General features: G+C 41.8%; 1 protein-coding gene across 1 annotated transcript in view; it reads right to left on the bottom strand.

Moving 5' to 3' along the window:
• Nucleotides 1–17,698, bottom strand: part of IQGAP1 (IQ motif containing GTPase activating protein 1) — a 69,603-nt gene that overhangs the window by 42,609 nt on the left and 9,296 nt on the right. The window contains exons 3-4 of the mRNA XM_014952723.1: nucleotides 1,589–1,745; nucleotides 1,149–1,226 (exon numbers count right to left, since the gene is read on the bottom strand). Coding sequence (XP_014808209.1) covers nucleotides 1,149–1,226; nucleotides 1,589–1,745 — 235 coding nt within the window. The remainder of the gene's footprint in view (nucleotides 1–1,148; nucleotides 1,227–1,588; nucleotides 1,746–17,698) is intronic.

Here is a 17,698-nt window from a genome sequence, read left to right as displayed (position 1 = left end):
CATGTATGTAACTTGACTACCAGCACAATACTGCTACATTTCCATATATTTTCAGGCAACGGTATTTATTAGCTCAGAGGAATTTATCTGGCCATTCCCCTAGGGAAGCCAATAATTTATTTCTGATTAAGCTACACAGGAACATTTCCACTTGATCTGAAAATTTCATAGGGAAATCTGAAGACATGGAGAACATGACAATAGCATTTTCTGTTGTGCTGCTTCTTTTAGAGTAAATTTCTAAAAAAAAATGCCATGATAAAACTGTAGCTCAGATATTGCTCAAAAGAATGAATGGCAAGAACAATGTAATGCAGATGTTCGCAAGATTAGTGATAATAAGGACATGGTACAGAAGGAGAAATTATTTGCTCAAAATCATTTTCACATTGTCATGGTTTTGTCTGGGATGAACTGACTTTCCTGCTGGCAGCTGGTGTGGAGCTGTGTTTTGGATGAGAGGTGGTACTGATAGCACACTGGTAGATTTGGATGTTGCTGGGCACTCAAGGCTTTTTCTGTTCCTCACCCCCCCAACAGTGAGGCCTGGGGGTGCAAAGGAGCTTGAGGGACACACAGCTGGGACAGCTGACCCCAAATGACCAGAGGGACGTTCCATGCCATGTGATGCCATGCTCAGAATATAAAGGTGGGGAAGAGGGAGGAAGGGGGGATGTTTAGAGTGACAGCATTTGTCTTCCCAGGTGACTATTGCACATGGTGGGGCCCAGCTTTCCTGGGGATGGCTCAACACCCACCTGCAATGGGGAGCAGGGAGTGAATTCCTTGGTTTGCTTTGCTTGCACGCATGGCTTTTGCTTTGCTCGTTGGACAGTCTTTGTCTCAACCCAAGAGACTTTTTCTCCTGCCTTTGCTCTATTGATACTCTCCCCCATCCCAGCTGGCGGGGGGGGTGGGCAAGCGGCTGCATGGCTCTGTTTGCCAGCTGGGGTTAAACCACCACATACATACATAGCAGAACGAAATCTTTCAGCAAGTTTTAGGATAGAATTTCTATAGGGACACAAATCTAGAAAATAAAGAACTAACTAGATGAAGCCTGCTGATTTTTGTACAACAGCAAATGCTTCTATGGAATGTAAAGCTTTTCTGAGATTATTTATCTGCACATACAACACAGAAATTACCTTGGGGAGACCAATCTCGGCCATTGCATTCAGCCACTGGATTACATTATCTGTGTGCCGGAAGTGGAGACCAGTTGCCTGAAATAAAAATAGGCAGGAACAAGTAAGAAACAAAATGTCACAGCTGCCAAAAACAGCAGGAAGGTTCATTAGGATGGAGAGTGAAAACAGCACTCTTGCAGAAAATAAGTCAGTAGTCTTCTGTACAGATTACATTGACTGCTTATGACAAGTTCTTTCACATAGTGCAAGTTCAGATATAAAGCAAAGCATCCACCCCCACAGACACGCTTAACCAATGTTGTAGAATGAAGGTGGAGTTTCTCAGGTAATGCTAATATAAACTAGTGTTCTGTTTATTTGCTCACAGTACCTCCCTGTCCACATTTTCCTATTTTAGACATCTGCCTAAAGCAGTATCCATAGCCAGCAGCTCTTACCTTATATCTAGTTTGTTCCCTATCATAGATTTTCTTCACAGATACCACTTTAGGGGAGAAGAAGTTTCCAAGTTTGGCCAGGTAGACTCCATTTCTCAATCCTTCTTCCAGCTCTGTTGTGGGAGGCAGCTCCTCATTCAGACAGGCCTCCATCCATCTGAAGTACAAGAAGAACAAAGTTGGTCACATCAGTATATTTCCAATTTGTGAACACAACTCCATGCTAAACAAGTTTCATGCTGCTACTGCTGTCATACTCTAGCATGCTATTTACTTAGCATTAGGGGCTGTGAGCAAGCACAGCACTACCACACAATCCATGTCATTAAAATGCTACTCAGTAACACTTCATACAAAATATCAAGAAGTACAGAATCCAGTAGCCAGTTTCACAAGTAATTAAGATACCATCTCACCATCTTATTTCTCTTTCGGCCCATGATTTAGCTGGTACTGCTCTAGACATAGCAGCTAACATGTCCTTTTAACTAACTTAAGCCTCCCTCTTGAGTACAGGTTTATGTCACAAATATTTCTTTACTCTCATTAAGTATTCACTAATTATTTCATGATTTTGTACCACTTATTCAAGCTCTTTTAGCTGATGTCATAGAAAGGCCTTACAATATTGTCATCAAGTCTACATTCCTGATCTATGTATTTTCTCCCACCCTACTATACATTCCAAAACAAGGGGGAAAAAAACCTGGAACAGGCATTCATTCCTCTCCTCATAACAACTGCTTTTCCCTTATCCTGTCTCCTTCCATCTCTTTTACTGATGTCACAGACCCTCATGACAAAAACAAAGATTACAACAGCAAATAGTTTGAATAAGTCACTTTTCTCTAAACAGAGGTGCACCTTGATGTTTCTTCTGCACGGACCTACCAGAGGCTGTACCCTGCATGCTCAGCTACACAGGTTCTTCTGAAGATGACACGATCCCTGGCTGTTCTGTGAAAAAGGGAGCTGCACAGCTGTGAGCCACTTTCTAAAGCTTCTTCCTTAGACAATGCCTCACTTCCAGCTGAGCTCTAAAGCTCTTACAGGACGTATGAGCCTTGGATCACTGAAGATCACACAAATGTGGCTTTCAAGACAGCAGTGGCCCAGAACAGTAGTAGTCCATACTATAAAACAGAGCTGACAACATAACATAAGCAAGGTGAATAATTTGGCTCACAGGGATAATAACTCCACATTACTGGGACTGATCTTAAAAGACTGGCAAGTAGAGGATCCTGCTCGAACCCAAATAACATAATTTTAGTATTCTAAATACTGTTTCAGATCCATGCATAACTGTAAACCATTTAGCTCCACATTAATCCAGGCAAAATAACAAGAAAATACAGTACTGGATGCAAGTGATAACACAGTAAATGAGTAACTGTAGTAAATTAACAGAATTTCACAGAAATCATTCCTGTAAAACACAACTGGGAAAATTATGCTGCTCTGTTGACCAAATAAAATTGCAGACATTTCACAAGGTGTGAGGCTTCATGCCTTGTAATATTCTGATTGAAATCAAGCACTGCACATACATACAAAAATTAGCTCATATATACTGAGAACTAACAGACATCTCCAAGCAGTGTTTTCATGGGGATTCACTGAATGATGCTGTTCCTAACATATAAGGCCATGCTATGCCTCCCTCTTTCAGTTTTTGAAGAAGTAAACATGAAAACTGATGCTGAAAAAAATACTGAATCAGAGAATAACACCGGTATTAGCATAACTGTAACCTATAATTAACACATGGGTGGTCACAGCTTGAGTAAGAGCAGGACTGTCCAAATTAATCTACCTTACCTACAGATGGGGGATTGTGTAAGTACAGCAGACATAACGAATTCAAAGTTTAAAGCTGTAAGACCTAATGTTATTGTGAGGTGTACACAAAGGGGAACAGTGAAGTCAGGCACTACTATTCTTCTGTATACAACCCTGATGAGATTAACCTTGTCGCTGCGGTCTGCATTTTTTCAAACTGAAGAGCAGAAATAAGACAGGAACGAAGTTTTTGGTTAGCTAAGTAATACTTCACAGTAAGAAGCCTGAATGATGCAGTACGTTTATTGCTGAAACAAGGACTGCGAAGCAGTTTGGTGCTGACAGTCCTTTGGCAGCAGACTGCAATCAGGAGACTGAAACTGTAGTCACTGACACAGGCCACCCCACCTTTTCTGATAAACAGCACCAAACCTAAGGCAGGAGCATTTGGACTACACATGAATCAGCTTCTGAATCACCAATTTTCAGCCCAGCATGCTCAATGGTAAGAGGATCTTGCCCCTCTACTCCGCTCTGGGGAGACCCCCCTCAGTGCTGCCTCCAGCTCTGGGGCCTCAGCACAGGAGAGACATGGAGGAGGCCACGGAGATGCAGAGATGAGAGAGTTAGGGGCGTTCAGCCTGGAGAAGTGAAGGCTCTGGGCAGACCTTAGAGCCCCTTCCAGTCCCTAATGGGTCTCCAGGAAAGACAGGGACAAACTTGTTAGCAGGACAAGGGGTAATGGCTTTAATCTGGAAGATGGTGGTGAAACCCTTGCCCAGGTTGCCCAGAGAGGTGGCAGATGCTCCATCCCTTGGACAGGGCTCTGCTCTGAATGACCTGATCTAGTTGAAGATGTCCCTGCTCCTTGCCAGATGTTGGACTGGACAGCCTTTAGAGGTCCCTTCCAACCCAAACGATTCTATGATAACTTCTCATATCTGAATCTATTACTTCTCCACCTCTCTCTACCTGAAATGTTGGTATACAATGCAGTTTCATAGTACATAATGTGGCCATCTGCCTTTTAAGATAAACAAGCCAGTGTTCTCAAAACAACAAAAAAGGCACTGGTGCTTTGTTCTTTGCTCTAATTCTGTATTTGCTTAAAGGTACAATTCAAACACTTCTATTTAGCTCAGCTGCCATTAGTCTTCAGATGGCCTTTTCTACTAACAGAGGTTAAAATCAGCTGTAGCTATTCCGATGCCTCCACCCAAGAGCATCTAAAAACTGACTGTAGAGCAACTACAGCATAAAGTCCTCAAATTTTTAATTCATCCCTCATGCACTTCTGTTTGAGTTTTGGGGGTTTTTTTTGAAAGATCTAATCCCCAATGCTGTTTTCCTATTTGCGGATTCTGCAGCAGTTACGCTTACAGCCTTGCTGTTGAAAGAATACTAATGATTCAGCAGAGGTTTTACAAATGGCTTGATTTCATGGCTGTTTCTTTAGCTATTCAGATTGTTTTCAGTATCTGCATCCCTCTCCAGATAACATAGAAAAATATGAAGTCATTTCAAAAGAAAAAAAACCTCAGCAACATTCCTCAGCTGCCCGTCATAAAGAACCTACAATCAGCCACTATTACCATCCCCATATAACAGTTCTACTGATTCTGCCATCTGAATGCAAACAACTACTCCATTTTAAGACCCATCCCAGGAAAGACTTCTCCACAGCTCCAAGCAGCTGAGGTGCCGCTTTTGAAAAGAAGTTGCCGCCAAGCTCTTCAATGAGGTTGCTGCAAGTATCTAGTCACAGAAACAGGTCACAGCCTGGTGAGGACTTCAGGAGCGCCTGGAAGGAGGGGGAAGAGAAATGGGAAACTACACATTTCTCAAGAACTAGCATTCACAAAAATCAACAGCCAGAAAGAGTTTTATGTCCCTGCTGACAGCCCTCCCACAACAGGGAGTGGTTTTCTGCAGGAAACAGGCAACACCTCAGATTCTTCCAGCTTCTGCTAGCCTCTCGTTCTCTAGCCATCTCACTTCTAATCCTTTCCAAATCCCAAAACTAGAATAATTTCCTAATTAACGTCTTGCAAAACTCTTCATAAAACATACTGTGTGACAATCACAGCCTCTGCTCTGAATGTCCAGATTACAAAGGCTCTGTCTGCAGAAACTTTCCATCAGCAAACGAGCAGCTGGTTGGAAGGGCTGAGACAAGCTTTACACGAAAATGCCTGGGCCCTGGCACTACTGAAAGAAGCATGATTTGAAATGGAACACGCAAGACTACATGGAGGGATACAGAGCGAGAAAAACTCCCCTCACTCCCTAAAAGAGTGGATACTCAGCACAAATCAAGAAGTGTATTTCCATATTCTGGAGAAGCACCTAAACGAGTATTTGGAAAGCTATATAAAAATTACATTTCCAAGCCTCAAGTCTCACATACTCTTTGTGAGTTCTACTTGCTTTCCTAAAAAGCTGCATTAAGTCAGAGGACTGATTTATGTGCCCTTTGGTAGCACCTGACTAACTGGAAATGGTAACTAGTCTCACTGCCTTGTTTATTCACAGAACAGCCCAGGTTGGAAGGGACCTCAAACTATCATCTGGTCCAGCCTCCCATGGGAAAGGGAGCCTAGATGAGACTATCTAGCACCCTATCCAGTGATGTCTTGAAAACCTCCAGCGATGGGGACTCTACCATATCCCTGGGGAGGCTGTTACAGTGGTTGATTGCTTTCACTGCAAAAAATTTCTTTATGGTATCAAGGTGAAACCTCTCCTGGTGCTACTTGCCCCTCATCCTCTCCATGTGGCTCCTTGTGAAGAAGAGCCCCTGTCCTCTTTTAGCCACCCTTTAAGTACTAGAAAACTGATGAGGGCCCCTCAAGCCTTCTCTTCTCCAAGACCTAACTCCCTCAGTGTTTCCTCACAGGGCAGTTTCTCCAGCATTTTGATCATCTTCATGGGCCTCCTTGGAACCCTCTATTCACATACAAGAAAGTCACCGGTGAGTGACCAAACACCAGATCATGCACAGCCATGTTCTCTCCCATCTAGTCTTTGAGCTCCTTGGCATCTAACTCCAGAAAACAATAGGAAGACTGTTTATGCAAAGCCTGTGAGGTACAGAAAACAAATACAACCCGAAGGACATGTTAAGGGAGTAAAGAATTGAGTCAAAGTACAAGTTTCAGAAAGCAAACCTGTTCAACAAGTTTTGACAGGAGTTCAGGATTCAATGTGAATAGCTTACAAATTTCATGCAATAAAGGAATGGAAGTGCGGAAGACATCAACTCAGGACACACAGAAGTCATGGATAGTGGGGGCTACATCTCAGAAGAGTTCCAAATAAGATGTAAATCAAAATACCCTGTATTAGAGAAGCTTTCACAAGGCAAAGGATGCTCAGTCCCTCTAGTCCAAGTGAAAGCAGTATTAATAACCTCAGAAAGTCTCATGGACCTTACATTTAGTACTCCAGATATGGTGCACTTAAACAGTAAGTAACAGTTTCGAAGTAGAAAAGGCATATATAGGAAGTTGCTTATTTGAGCAGAGTTTAGCCCGGAAAGCATCAGCTTTCCTGCAAGCTTTTCAATAGTCTCCTACACTAAGAGACTTACTGCACTTTCCTTTCTAATGTGACATAAATAGACTGTTTTGTAACTTAGACTGTCATATTTCCTCAGGTTAGTTTTATAAATAGGAACGCAAACATTCTCCTAAAAAGATTAAAAATCAAGCCGGTTGCCATAGCTTCCTGAACAGAATGTTCTCAAAGAAGCCTCTACTGCAAATGAAGAGTTGAGGATCACAGTTAAACTGGGAGAGCACTGCAAATCCTGAATGAGACATCGTTACCCTGTGGAGTGCAGCCTGAGCCCAAGAAAAGGGCGTTTGCAGCCTAAAACAGGACGAGGAGCCTGGAAGAGCAACAAGGAGTAGTGTTTACCAGGAAGAAAAGGTTTCTGGGAACACCTGGCCAACTTCTGTACATGAGCTACAAAAAGAAGTTCTGGAAGCTACTATTTCCCTGTTTTTTTGCTACTTTCCTCTCAAAAAAAATTGGTTCTTCTTGAACTTTAAGTTCTAGAAAAATGGAGATAGCAACTGAATGAGTGACAGAGAAAACATGACAAAAGTGTATCCAAAAGATACTATAAAGCAAGTCAAACACTATCATTCAGATCATGCTCTTCCCCTATCCCATATGGCTGCATTTCCTGTGCTGCTGCAACCCAACCTTCACAGAATCTCCAAGGCTGGAAGGGATCTCTTGAGATCTAGTTCAACTCTTCCCCACCTGCATAAGCCACCCTTTTCCCCACTCCCTACATGAGGGGCAAGAGCTCTCTGTAACGTGCCTTTGATCGTTACAACCACAGACTCCGGAGAGAACGCAGAGCTACTCAAACCTGGAAGAGTTCAAATGCTATCAATCATAATACCCTCCTAACAACCTTACTGGGGCAACAAAAAAGAAACCACCCACTTTTTTCAACCTAGGAAGTCCTAAAATGAAAGAACGGACATGCGAGGGAATTGAATCGTTTGATGCCTTACAGAAGGCCATAGAGATGGTGAGTTCTGTTTAAGCACCTCCATAAAGTAAGATTAATAACCCATAATTAGAACATAACCTGTCTCAATGTACTCATACCTGTTTCAACAGGTTCCTAAGTGGGTGTTATTATAACGACAAAACTAGGGCAATTTACATATAATAAGGCTCCCGCTTGGTGCAGCGTTGCTTAACCATTTGCTGGGCCAGAGGGCAAAGCCATGTTTTCAGAAAGCATTACGCAGTACCTTTTACATTTAAAAGCTCACATAGTTATATTAAAATTAACACCTGTCATCCTTAAGAGACAGAAATAAATGCAGAATTTCCAGATCAACAAGAGGAAAGAATTTTTCAAGTCTCACTGGGCAGGGGGAGTCAGGGGAGGTGGGACACAGACCTGGTTGATGGGCAGCAACTTCTACTCCCTTTAGACATTAGGCATTAGAAGAATACATCATCCATTAGCTTTCCACAGAAACGTTAAATTCTTTTTTGCTATGGTGGCAGTTCCCACTATGCTCCCTCCCTCTCACCAGCACAGAAAGAGTTTTTAACCCAGAATTAATTCTTCAATCAAATGTTGTCACATGACTGCATAGGTAATATTGGACTCTCCAATTTTACTGAAGCTAGTTCAAATTATAGTAGTAATGGCACTTTCCCTATCAGTCAGTCCTACTGCTACAAAATGCAGATCCCCCTCCTAGAAAAAGATCATTGAATATCTACCTGCAGCTACTATCATCAGCTGCAATCTAAAGCCAAACCTTCCTGGAGAAGGCGTGACAGTAAAAAAATGTCTGGTATCATCAGGTAGCCAGTCTCTCAAAGTCTTCAAACTTTCAAAGGAAACATTGCTCCATTAGCGAGGATTGGAAAAAATTAACATTAGTAATCTCAAGTACCAACATTACAGCATTATCAAGGATTTTGACAAGGTACCATTTTTCAACAGTATCTTAGGCCAATTTTAACCACAACTGGAGTTTAGACACAGCAAAAACTTAACATTCATCACACACCACACGTTTTGCTCTTAGACTTGCAAAAATGTCAAAAGTCTGGCTAACCCTGGGACAGTGGAAAAAACCACAGAAAAGTCACTCTTTTCCTCTCAGGTTGTAGATAAGCCTGAGGAAGAAGAACTAGCCACCCATCTCTCCAGAAATGTTGCAAGAATACATAATTTAATAAATAAAAATAGTAGAGTAGGCAATAAAAAAAATGGACAAAACCTGTAACAAGCACTGCTCATTTCATGACAGGACTACCATGCAGTATGTTCCAGCACAGAAAGAAAACAGAACATGGTATAGAAAACACAGAAGGCACTAACAGTCAAAAAAGTGATCTTTATCAACCAATGAGGAAAGCTGACTGCTTGGTCATCACTAAGTAGTAGTAATTTCAAGGTTAAATTAATTAATTGCAGAGACAAGAAATAACTTTTTCTAACCTTCAGCTGGCCTAAACTTCAAGGCAATGGCTTTTCCTTTTGTACACAGATCCAGCCAGTAACATTTTTCAACTCTGAGACAAGATTGTGGGCCAGTGCACCCTCTGGGTCTGCATCCGGTGGTCACTTCCACTGTGTTGGCCTCAAGAGCAAAGCTTCAGTACTTCTAGCCATTAAGAACTCTAAGAAGATAAAGTACGTAACACTAACACACAGAATCATAGAATGGTTCTCTTTTCCCAAGTAACAAGCGATAGGACAAAAGGAAATGGCCTCCTTATGCCGGGGGCGGTTTGGATCAGCTGTTAGAAAAAATTTCTTCACCGAAAGGGTAATCAAACATTGCAACAGGCTACCCATGGAAGTGGTGGGATCACCATCCCCAGAGGTATTTAAAAGACAGGTAGCCATGCTGCTAAGGAACATTGTTTAGTAGTGGTTTGGGATTGTTCTAAACAAGCGATAGGACAAAAGGAAATGGCCTCCTTATGCCGGGGGCGGTTTGGATCAGCTGTTAGAAAAAATTTCTTCACCGAAAGGGTAATCAAACATTGCAACAGGCTACCCATGGAAGTGGTGGGATCACCATCCCCAGAGGTATTTAAAAGACAGGTAGCCATGCTGCTAAGGAACATTGTTTAGTAGTGGTTTGGGATTGTTCTATTTATGGTTGGACTCAATGATCTTAAGGGTCCCTTCCAACCTAGGTAATTCCATGACCCATCTGCAGTACTTTGCACTTGGCCTTATGGAACTTCATGAGGTTTGCATGGGCCTCCCTCTCAAGCCTGTCCAGGTCTGGCTGGATGGTCTCCCTTCCCTTCAGCTCCACCCAGCTTGGGGTCATTGGCAAAGATACTGAGGGTGCACTCAGTCCCACTGAGCATGTCACCAACAAAGATGTTAAACAGCATCACTCATATCAGAATCTGGTATCGAAGCTAAGTGTTAGTTAGAGCTCAGGTATCCACAAGATCACATCACATTCTGCTTGTTGTATGCCTCACCAATTTCATTAGCAGGAATGCAGCAAACAGAACCTCGATTCAAACTTCTGAGCCTCTAGTTTGGGAGCAATGGCCACAGATTTCTTGATCATAGGTCAGATACACAGGAGCCTTCTTTGTAAGCATGCCAGTGCCACAGCACTCCTTGCTTGCTTCTTGTGGTCCCCTACCAACTGCGTTTTAAAATGGAGGTGTCTCCTTCTTCAAGAAGGCTAAATATGCTTTATTTCCTCCTGAAGGAGGTCTAGAGGTGCACTGGAGGGGCATAGAGCCTGATTCTCTTTCCAGGTGCATATGATATTATCCTCAAGTCTTTGTAACACTGTCTGTATACCATACCAATATATTTTAGTTAGCAAAATAAGCCTGCCTAAGCCTGCGCTTTACTAACAGTTAAGACTGTTAGACACAATTAGACTGTCTTACACACCTCCTTCTCATAACCATGAAATAGGCAAGCTATTTGCCCAAAAGCAAGTTCTTCAAACACATCTTCAAGATGTGATCTCCATGTGCACGCTCACAGTGTGGGTACAAATTCTTGCAATAAGGTGATCTTCTTGCACTTTCAAAGTAATCCTCATTGCCTGTTGCTATATCCAAATACAGACAAAAAGTGCATCTTACACTCTTAGTTTCTTCAAATCTCACAGTACCAAGAATTAAATGGAAAAGGCGCAATTTGAACAGAAGTTCTGAAAATGCCATGAAGAACTTATTTCCAGTTGCTTCCCCTTCTGTGTCCAAGACTATGAACTTATTTATAAATCCTGAATGCGTATAGTTCAGGAAAGAGTGATTAACAGTTATCTGTCGTAAAAAACACAGCTCAGAAGAAGATTCTAAGTGATGAGAGCCTCACAACTCATCCCACTGTTGAAGTGACATCCTGTTGACCTCAGAGAGAGCCTCTTATTCCAAATGTGCCAAGCACTTAGTCAGCTAGGAGACTGCCAACACATTCCCTAAGGAAATGACCACCTTGATTTTAAATAGAGGCAAAGTGCTAGGAAGGGCATGGAATGATGATACACAAACACCAGGATCATTTCACCCGATGCTGCATGTCAGGCTGGGATTCTACATGAGCTCTTGCGAGACTAAGCCTTCAAATGATGGTTAAATGAGCTAATCCTAGAACATCAAGGCTGAGATCATAGGGATATTTTTACCTCACAAGGAACTAACACAGCTCCTTAAATGCAATCATCTATAGTAGATCTACATCTACTGGGAAGTCCATCCCTCAAACTATTACATGCCTCAAAATGAACCCCTGTATTTCCAAGCTCCACATTGGACTTACAGCACTGCATTCTCCCACTTCACTTATCAGAAGAAGAAATATTTTTGTTTACTGCTCTTGGAGGAAAAGGTTCCTGAAAGGGTTTATTGCTTACATCTCCAAAGTAGCTAGTAAAGATGACCAAAATTTTACTTCATTCAAACAGTACAGCTACCGCCATGTAACAAATAGGCTTCACTACTGGCTCCCTGCTCCTGTCTTGCTGGAATACACCCGACAGGCAGGCAGAAGTCCAGGCAGTCAGCTGCCATACCCAAGCACATTCTGCAAATTAACATTTTCCTGCGCACAGAGAATTTTAGGAATGGGACTGGGAGGGGTGGTTCTCTTTTGGATTTTATTTTTTGCCCTCAGTCACACCACGTTCCCAAATACACAACAAATTACAAAATAGAGGTGAAAGCATATCAACCAAATGCCAGAAAGGGGTGGGGACAAATACCTTTAGAAAATTCAAGCCTCCCAAACCACTGTGGGATCATCAGCGTTTTCCCATGGCAACCGCTCCACGCTTACTTCTGTCCTCTTTGTATTTTTTGATGGCACCTGCCTGCACTTGATGACTATCCAGCCTAGCGATCTGGTGAGCACAATTGCTGACAATTCCTTCCAGCTACCCTAACCATATTTAACCCAGGAACGTATCACCAAAGAAGGACACCTATCCCCAGATGACAACAGCAGCCCCTAGACCTGCTCATGGTGTCAAACCAAAAGTTCATGCCCCACATAACCCAATACCCTGTCTCTGATGAAGGCCAGTAAGACAGAGACAAGCAAAAATAGCCTTTTATTAAACTACGTAATTGATGGTTCAATTAAATATGCTGTATCTTTTCATACATACCTAAATTATTGTACACAGCATATCTTTAATTTGTAAAACTTTTCATTTTGACAGAAGTTTACAAATGTCACATTTGTGAGTTTATCTAATGCGCAACAACGTATTGGGGAATCACAGAACTGCTGTAAAGAAAAAAAAAAGCCATTACAGCATGCACTGCTGGTGTATAGGCTTTTTTAGTATTTTAAAAGGCATGCTTAGGGAAAGATTGGAAAAGTTTCTCTCTTCTCCTTTCAGTAGCGTGGAGGGCAAGGGAAAGGCAAGATAACAGTTTTGTCCACAAGAAAATAAACGGAAAATTTGCACCTGATCTACCAAAGCCAAAATGAAAAACAGACTGCATCAGCAAAGACCCAAAAATGTTCATATGCTTCAGTTTTTGGCATTTAATTAGCTAGTTTCACAATTCCTGGATATCTACATTTTGAAAAACAAGGACCTGTAACGTAACATACTTGTCCCTGAGTTGAAAAGGACTTTTATTTTAGTGGAGAGTAGTTTGTTTCAAAGGATTTCTAACATGCAGCAAATGATATCATCTTCCTCAAGCAATAGAGGTTGCGATAGCATCGTATTCATGCGGCTGCTGTAACAGGAAGATTAGGCAAGAATCTGGTAGATGGTAGAAAAGCTGCAAGAAGAGGGCAGAACTCTCTGTCAAAATGAGTGTCAGTGATGGCAGTGTAACTGCCTCCCAGAAGCTGGATGGAGGCAGTGAACACAGCTAACCAGCAACTCAATCCATACTACAAAAAGGACAAATTACATCACACAAAGGCTTTCAGAATACCAAGCATTCCACTCAGAGCAACAAAACTTCAAGAAAGAAAAGCCTCTCCCTTCTCCTAACTCCCCTCCAGGTTTGTTCACCCTCAGAGCCCCCACCTCCTCTAGTGGCCTGGCCACACACAGAATTTCAAACATTACCTCCTTTTGCCTGACAACTCACACTACAGAAGCAAGGCTCACAAAAGCAGACTGAGAGACACCAGCACATTCCAGACAGCAGGTGTCCAAGCTAGAGGAAGGCACCAACAATACTTATTTAGAATTCCACTCTCCAAAGAACATATTCAAATCCATCAGGGGGTGGGGAAGGCAAGCTGGCTTCCGCAGTGGTGCAACAATCCTGGGAAACAAGAACATCATCAAGAGTTACGGTGTTCAAGATCAGCCCCTTAAAGTCTTCCAAAGCAGGTAAATCTGAAATCTCACCTGGAAACACACAGGCCTTTGCTCAAACCAGTATGACATAGTCAGGTACCCTTACAACTATTAAAATTACACCAGCAATTACCACAAAACAATCAGAATTGTAATTTGAAATATTTTATTGAGCAAGATCTGTTTCCTAAAGCACATTTTGACTGTCCATTGGTTTATAATTCTCTTCTCTAGTTCTCTATCAAAAGTAGCATTCTTAATTTCAATTTTAACTCAAGTAGTTTTGAGAAATCTAACATGCTGAAATAGAAATTTAAGTCTTTGTCACCTGCCCCAGGAAAGAAAAAGCTCTTGCATTCAACTTAGGCCTAAAGTCAGTGTGTACCGAACGTGTAAGGTGGCAGATGAGTAGGAAATGCAGTTACAGACTTCTACCAGCAACATCACCAATTACATCAGACCTTATAGAAGGGAGAAGCTGATTGTATTTGACATAAAAAATGCAAACAAAACAGGTTTCGCTCAATCTCATACTCACAAGCACCAGAAAGCATTTGGTGCTGAAGAAGCCTGTCCAGCAATCAGGCACCCAGGAGAAGGATGTCCAAGCTAAGCACCCAGCAGTGGGCCATCACACTTGGTCCAACAAGCAGTAAGAGGTCCAGGATCTGTTGCTCTGACATGGAGGGCAAGGGACACCAGTTCTTCAGTTCTCCTTACATCTCCCGAGCTCTTCCTCAGAGAGGCTGGCAACCACATGCAGATTTTGCAGGTTACAGATAGGCCTTTTCGTGTCCTGTTTGTAGTGGACAGTGATGACTGCCTCTAATCCCATGCCACCTCCATGACTCATCAGGCTTTGTTCACTGTGCTCTGCCTCCAAAGGGTGTCTCATGAAAGTGAATGCTAACATGCGAGGTCTGGATGACCAGCTGCTAATCTGGGCATTTTTAAACACAGGGCATTCCAACAGCCCCCACATCTAGATGCTTCTTCCATTTACACCCATTTAGCCCTTCTACTGCAGTTCCCGGCAGGTGTACCAAGGAGAACATGCATGGCCGCAGCAGAGGAAAAAGCGGCCAGAGCACGTTTGGTTGCTTGGTTTTTTTCCCCCTGCAACAGTGTCTGCATAAGCAATATGAAAGAACGTACAAAGCTACAGCTTAAAGGTTTTTGCGCTGCTCACTATTGCCAACACCACAGGTATGGCATTTTTTGGACAAATCATACTATTCATTTTCTTGACAGAAGAAGGATCTCATACTTCAGCAGGTCATTGCCTCTACATACAAATCTCAAACGTTTTTAGCACAGTCACAGTTGCAGACTTGGCACAGATTCTCACAGAGAATCAGAAGAGAAAACAGGCAGACAGCCTCAGCTCTGCACGCAATTCACCGGAGCAAGGGCATTAGACAGCCACGCAAAAATCCCCAGCAAAAACTTCTGTCTGAAATAACTCACCAACTCTGAATAAATCAAGAGAATATGAAAGAAGATGTCTCAGAGCGGTAATAACAACAAAGTAAAATAAATTTGTCACATCAGGAGTGTTCTTTTCTAGAGAAATAGGTGGAAAAGTAAATGCATCTCAGTACAGTTTGTGCAGGAAGAGACACAGCCTATCAAATGAAGAGCTAGGAAAACAAGTGCTGCCCACAGCTAAGAGGTCCCAGAATGTTCTCATTATCCACAGACGTTTTCAGTTCAAAGATACTAAAACGCAAAGGATTAGCAGGTAACATTGGCCAGATTTTCCACAATGGTCATTGTACCCTCCCTGACAACATGCAGCTGAGCTAAAGACAGTATTAACATTCTGGCACTGAAAGCCTCCCCCCTTCCCTTCTCTCTCCCCCTGCTTTTTCTCCTCCCCTCTCCCCCCCCGGTAAAACTAAATATGAGGTTCCTCTTTGTAACATTGCAAACACTGCCAACAACTGGCAAAAATTACCAAAAAATTGCTCTTGCTGATGGGCATCCTATCACATTTGCCATGTTTGCCAAAAAGATTAGCCCTGAAGGACTTTCAGATGAATACCAAGCACACATTAATGAAGAATTTAATTATCACATATGCAAAAATCTTTTTCAGCTGTTCTGTTGTCAAAGCTAATTCCCTTGATCACTTACCTTCCAAGCATTTAAGCCCATTTAGTTTCTGATGGTATTGTATCACTAAAGTTATCATAACTCAACATTAAGTTCATTTCTTGCAAGAAGGCCTATGAGCAGCACTCCTCAGTACCCGATAGTCAAGAACCGTTACGTGACAACTACTCGCTTTGGTTATTTTGGGCTGCTCTCTTCCTGCATTACATACAATATTCCTTCAGAAACCAGCCCAAATGGCAAAACCCTGGTCTCTGAATTGAATTCTGTGCAAACAGCTGCTTCTCTCCTCCTGGTCTGCCTTTCCTTACTATTTCCAGTGAGTCATAAAAAAAGTATTCATAGTGAGGCAAAGATGATGGTACTCCACCACTCCTCCTCCCCCCCAACTTCTCAGAAAAAGTATAGCTCTGAATGTGCATTCCAAGACAGTTCCAGTCCAGACAGCCACTCCCTGCCAGCTGCATGACGTCATCAATGAAGCAGCACAGGAACTGCAGAAAAATATCTCCCCAAGTCCAGACAGGAGTTGATGAGAAGCCCCAGATGAAGTGGTGAGAGCTAAGCAGCAGCTACTTCAACTTACAACTATTGATAATAAAATATTATCTATGAATATTCAGGGATCACAATCTAACATGGGTCTTGCATCATATCCCACAGAAGCAGAAAACAAGAAAAAAACCAAAACCACACACGCAGGGAAAAAAATACAAACCAAAAAACCAACAGCCAACCCAAAAAACAGTACCTGACCCAATTTACAAGTGGAAATAAAATGGAAATACAAATAAATTAATAAAAGAGCCTGGAATAAAAAGAGGAACCCTGTTTATGCTGAGAGTTAGTTCTACTATATTGTTAGTGACCTTCTGACCCACTCACCTATCTAGAGGGGCCACTTTTGGTGGGAATTCTAGAAGTCACTTTCAGCCAAATGCCAGTTCCTGTAATTCTGTGACTTTGATTATAAATGAAGGTATCAGGACTCCTCACATACAAAGATACCTACAAATACATCAATTTGTGAATGAGCTTCTTTCTTTCTTGACTCTGCAACTATAAAATTCCTATCATACTGCAACAATACATCAATTTGTGAATGAGCTTCTTTCTTTCTTGACTCTGCAACTATAAAATTCCTATCATACTGCAACATTATAAATGGCTTAAAAAAAAAAAAAAAAGCCTCATTCTAAAGTTAGAAGATAAAAAAAAAAGATCTCCAAAACGGAGTTACACATTTGAAATAAAATATGGGCAAACCAGACAGACATCATTCAGAAGTCCTAGATTGCCTCCCATCTAAGTTCGAAGACCTCATCAATAAGAGGAACACTTTCTTAGGTTTCTACATTACAGCCTACTGACTAAATTACTGCAGATGTTTTCTAAACATAACTAATTCCATCTTTAGATCTTTTCCAGGATGCAATACTGACCAGCAGTTACTAAAGAGGGGATCATTATGATCTGATGGATTAAATATAGACCCTGGCTGACCCGCGTAAGGCAAAATAGCTTTCACATACCATAACTACAGAATATGTTTCATACCTAGTCTGTGAATAGTTTAAGATCCACTGCATTATCATCTCTTTTTCTGCTATTTGCAAAGTTGCAATGATTTCCTGTGCTTCTAAGGTTATACAATTTATTGCTCATAAATTGCTGAAGGACACTAAATTGTACCTGGGCTGCTTAGACTCTGGACATTAGAATACAATACGAATGCAAACAAATATCTTTAAAAGCTAAAAGAAACCCCATCCCATAAAATCAGGTTTGTCTAGGTGTGGCAAAAAAAAAAAAAAAAAAAAGAGCTTTCTTTTTACTGGAGGGACTCCAGAGTTACATTATTAATCTTGCTGTCTTGAGATTTACAGTAACACAAGACCAAAAA

The sequence above is a fragment of the Calidris pugnax genome, unplaced genomic scaffold, assembly GCF_001431845.1.
Source record: "Calidris pugnax isolate Ruff unplaced genomic scaffold, ASM143184v1 scaffold187, whole genome shotgun sequence".
NCBI classification, from domain to species: Eukaryota; Metazoa; Chordata; class Aves; order Charadriiformes; family Scolopacidae; genus Calidris; species Calidris pugnax.
Note: the sequence above shows the minus strand (reverse complement) of the source record. Positions and strands in the feature narration are given on the sequence as shown.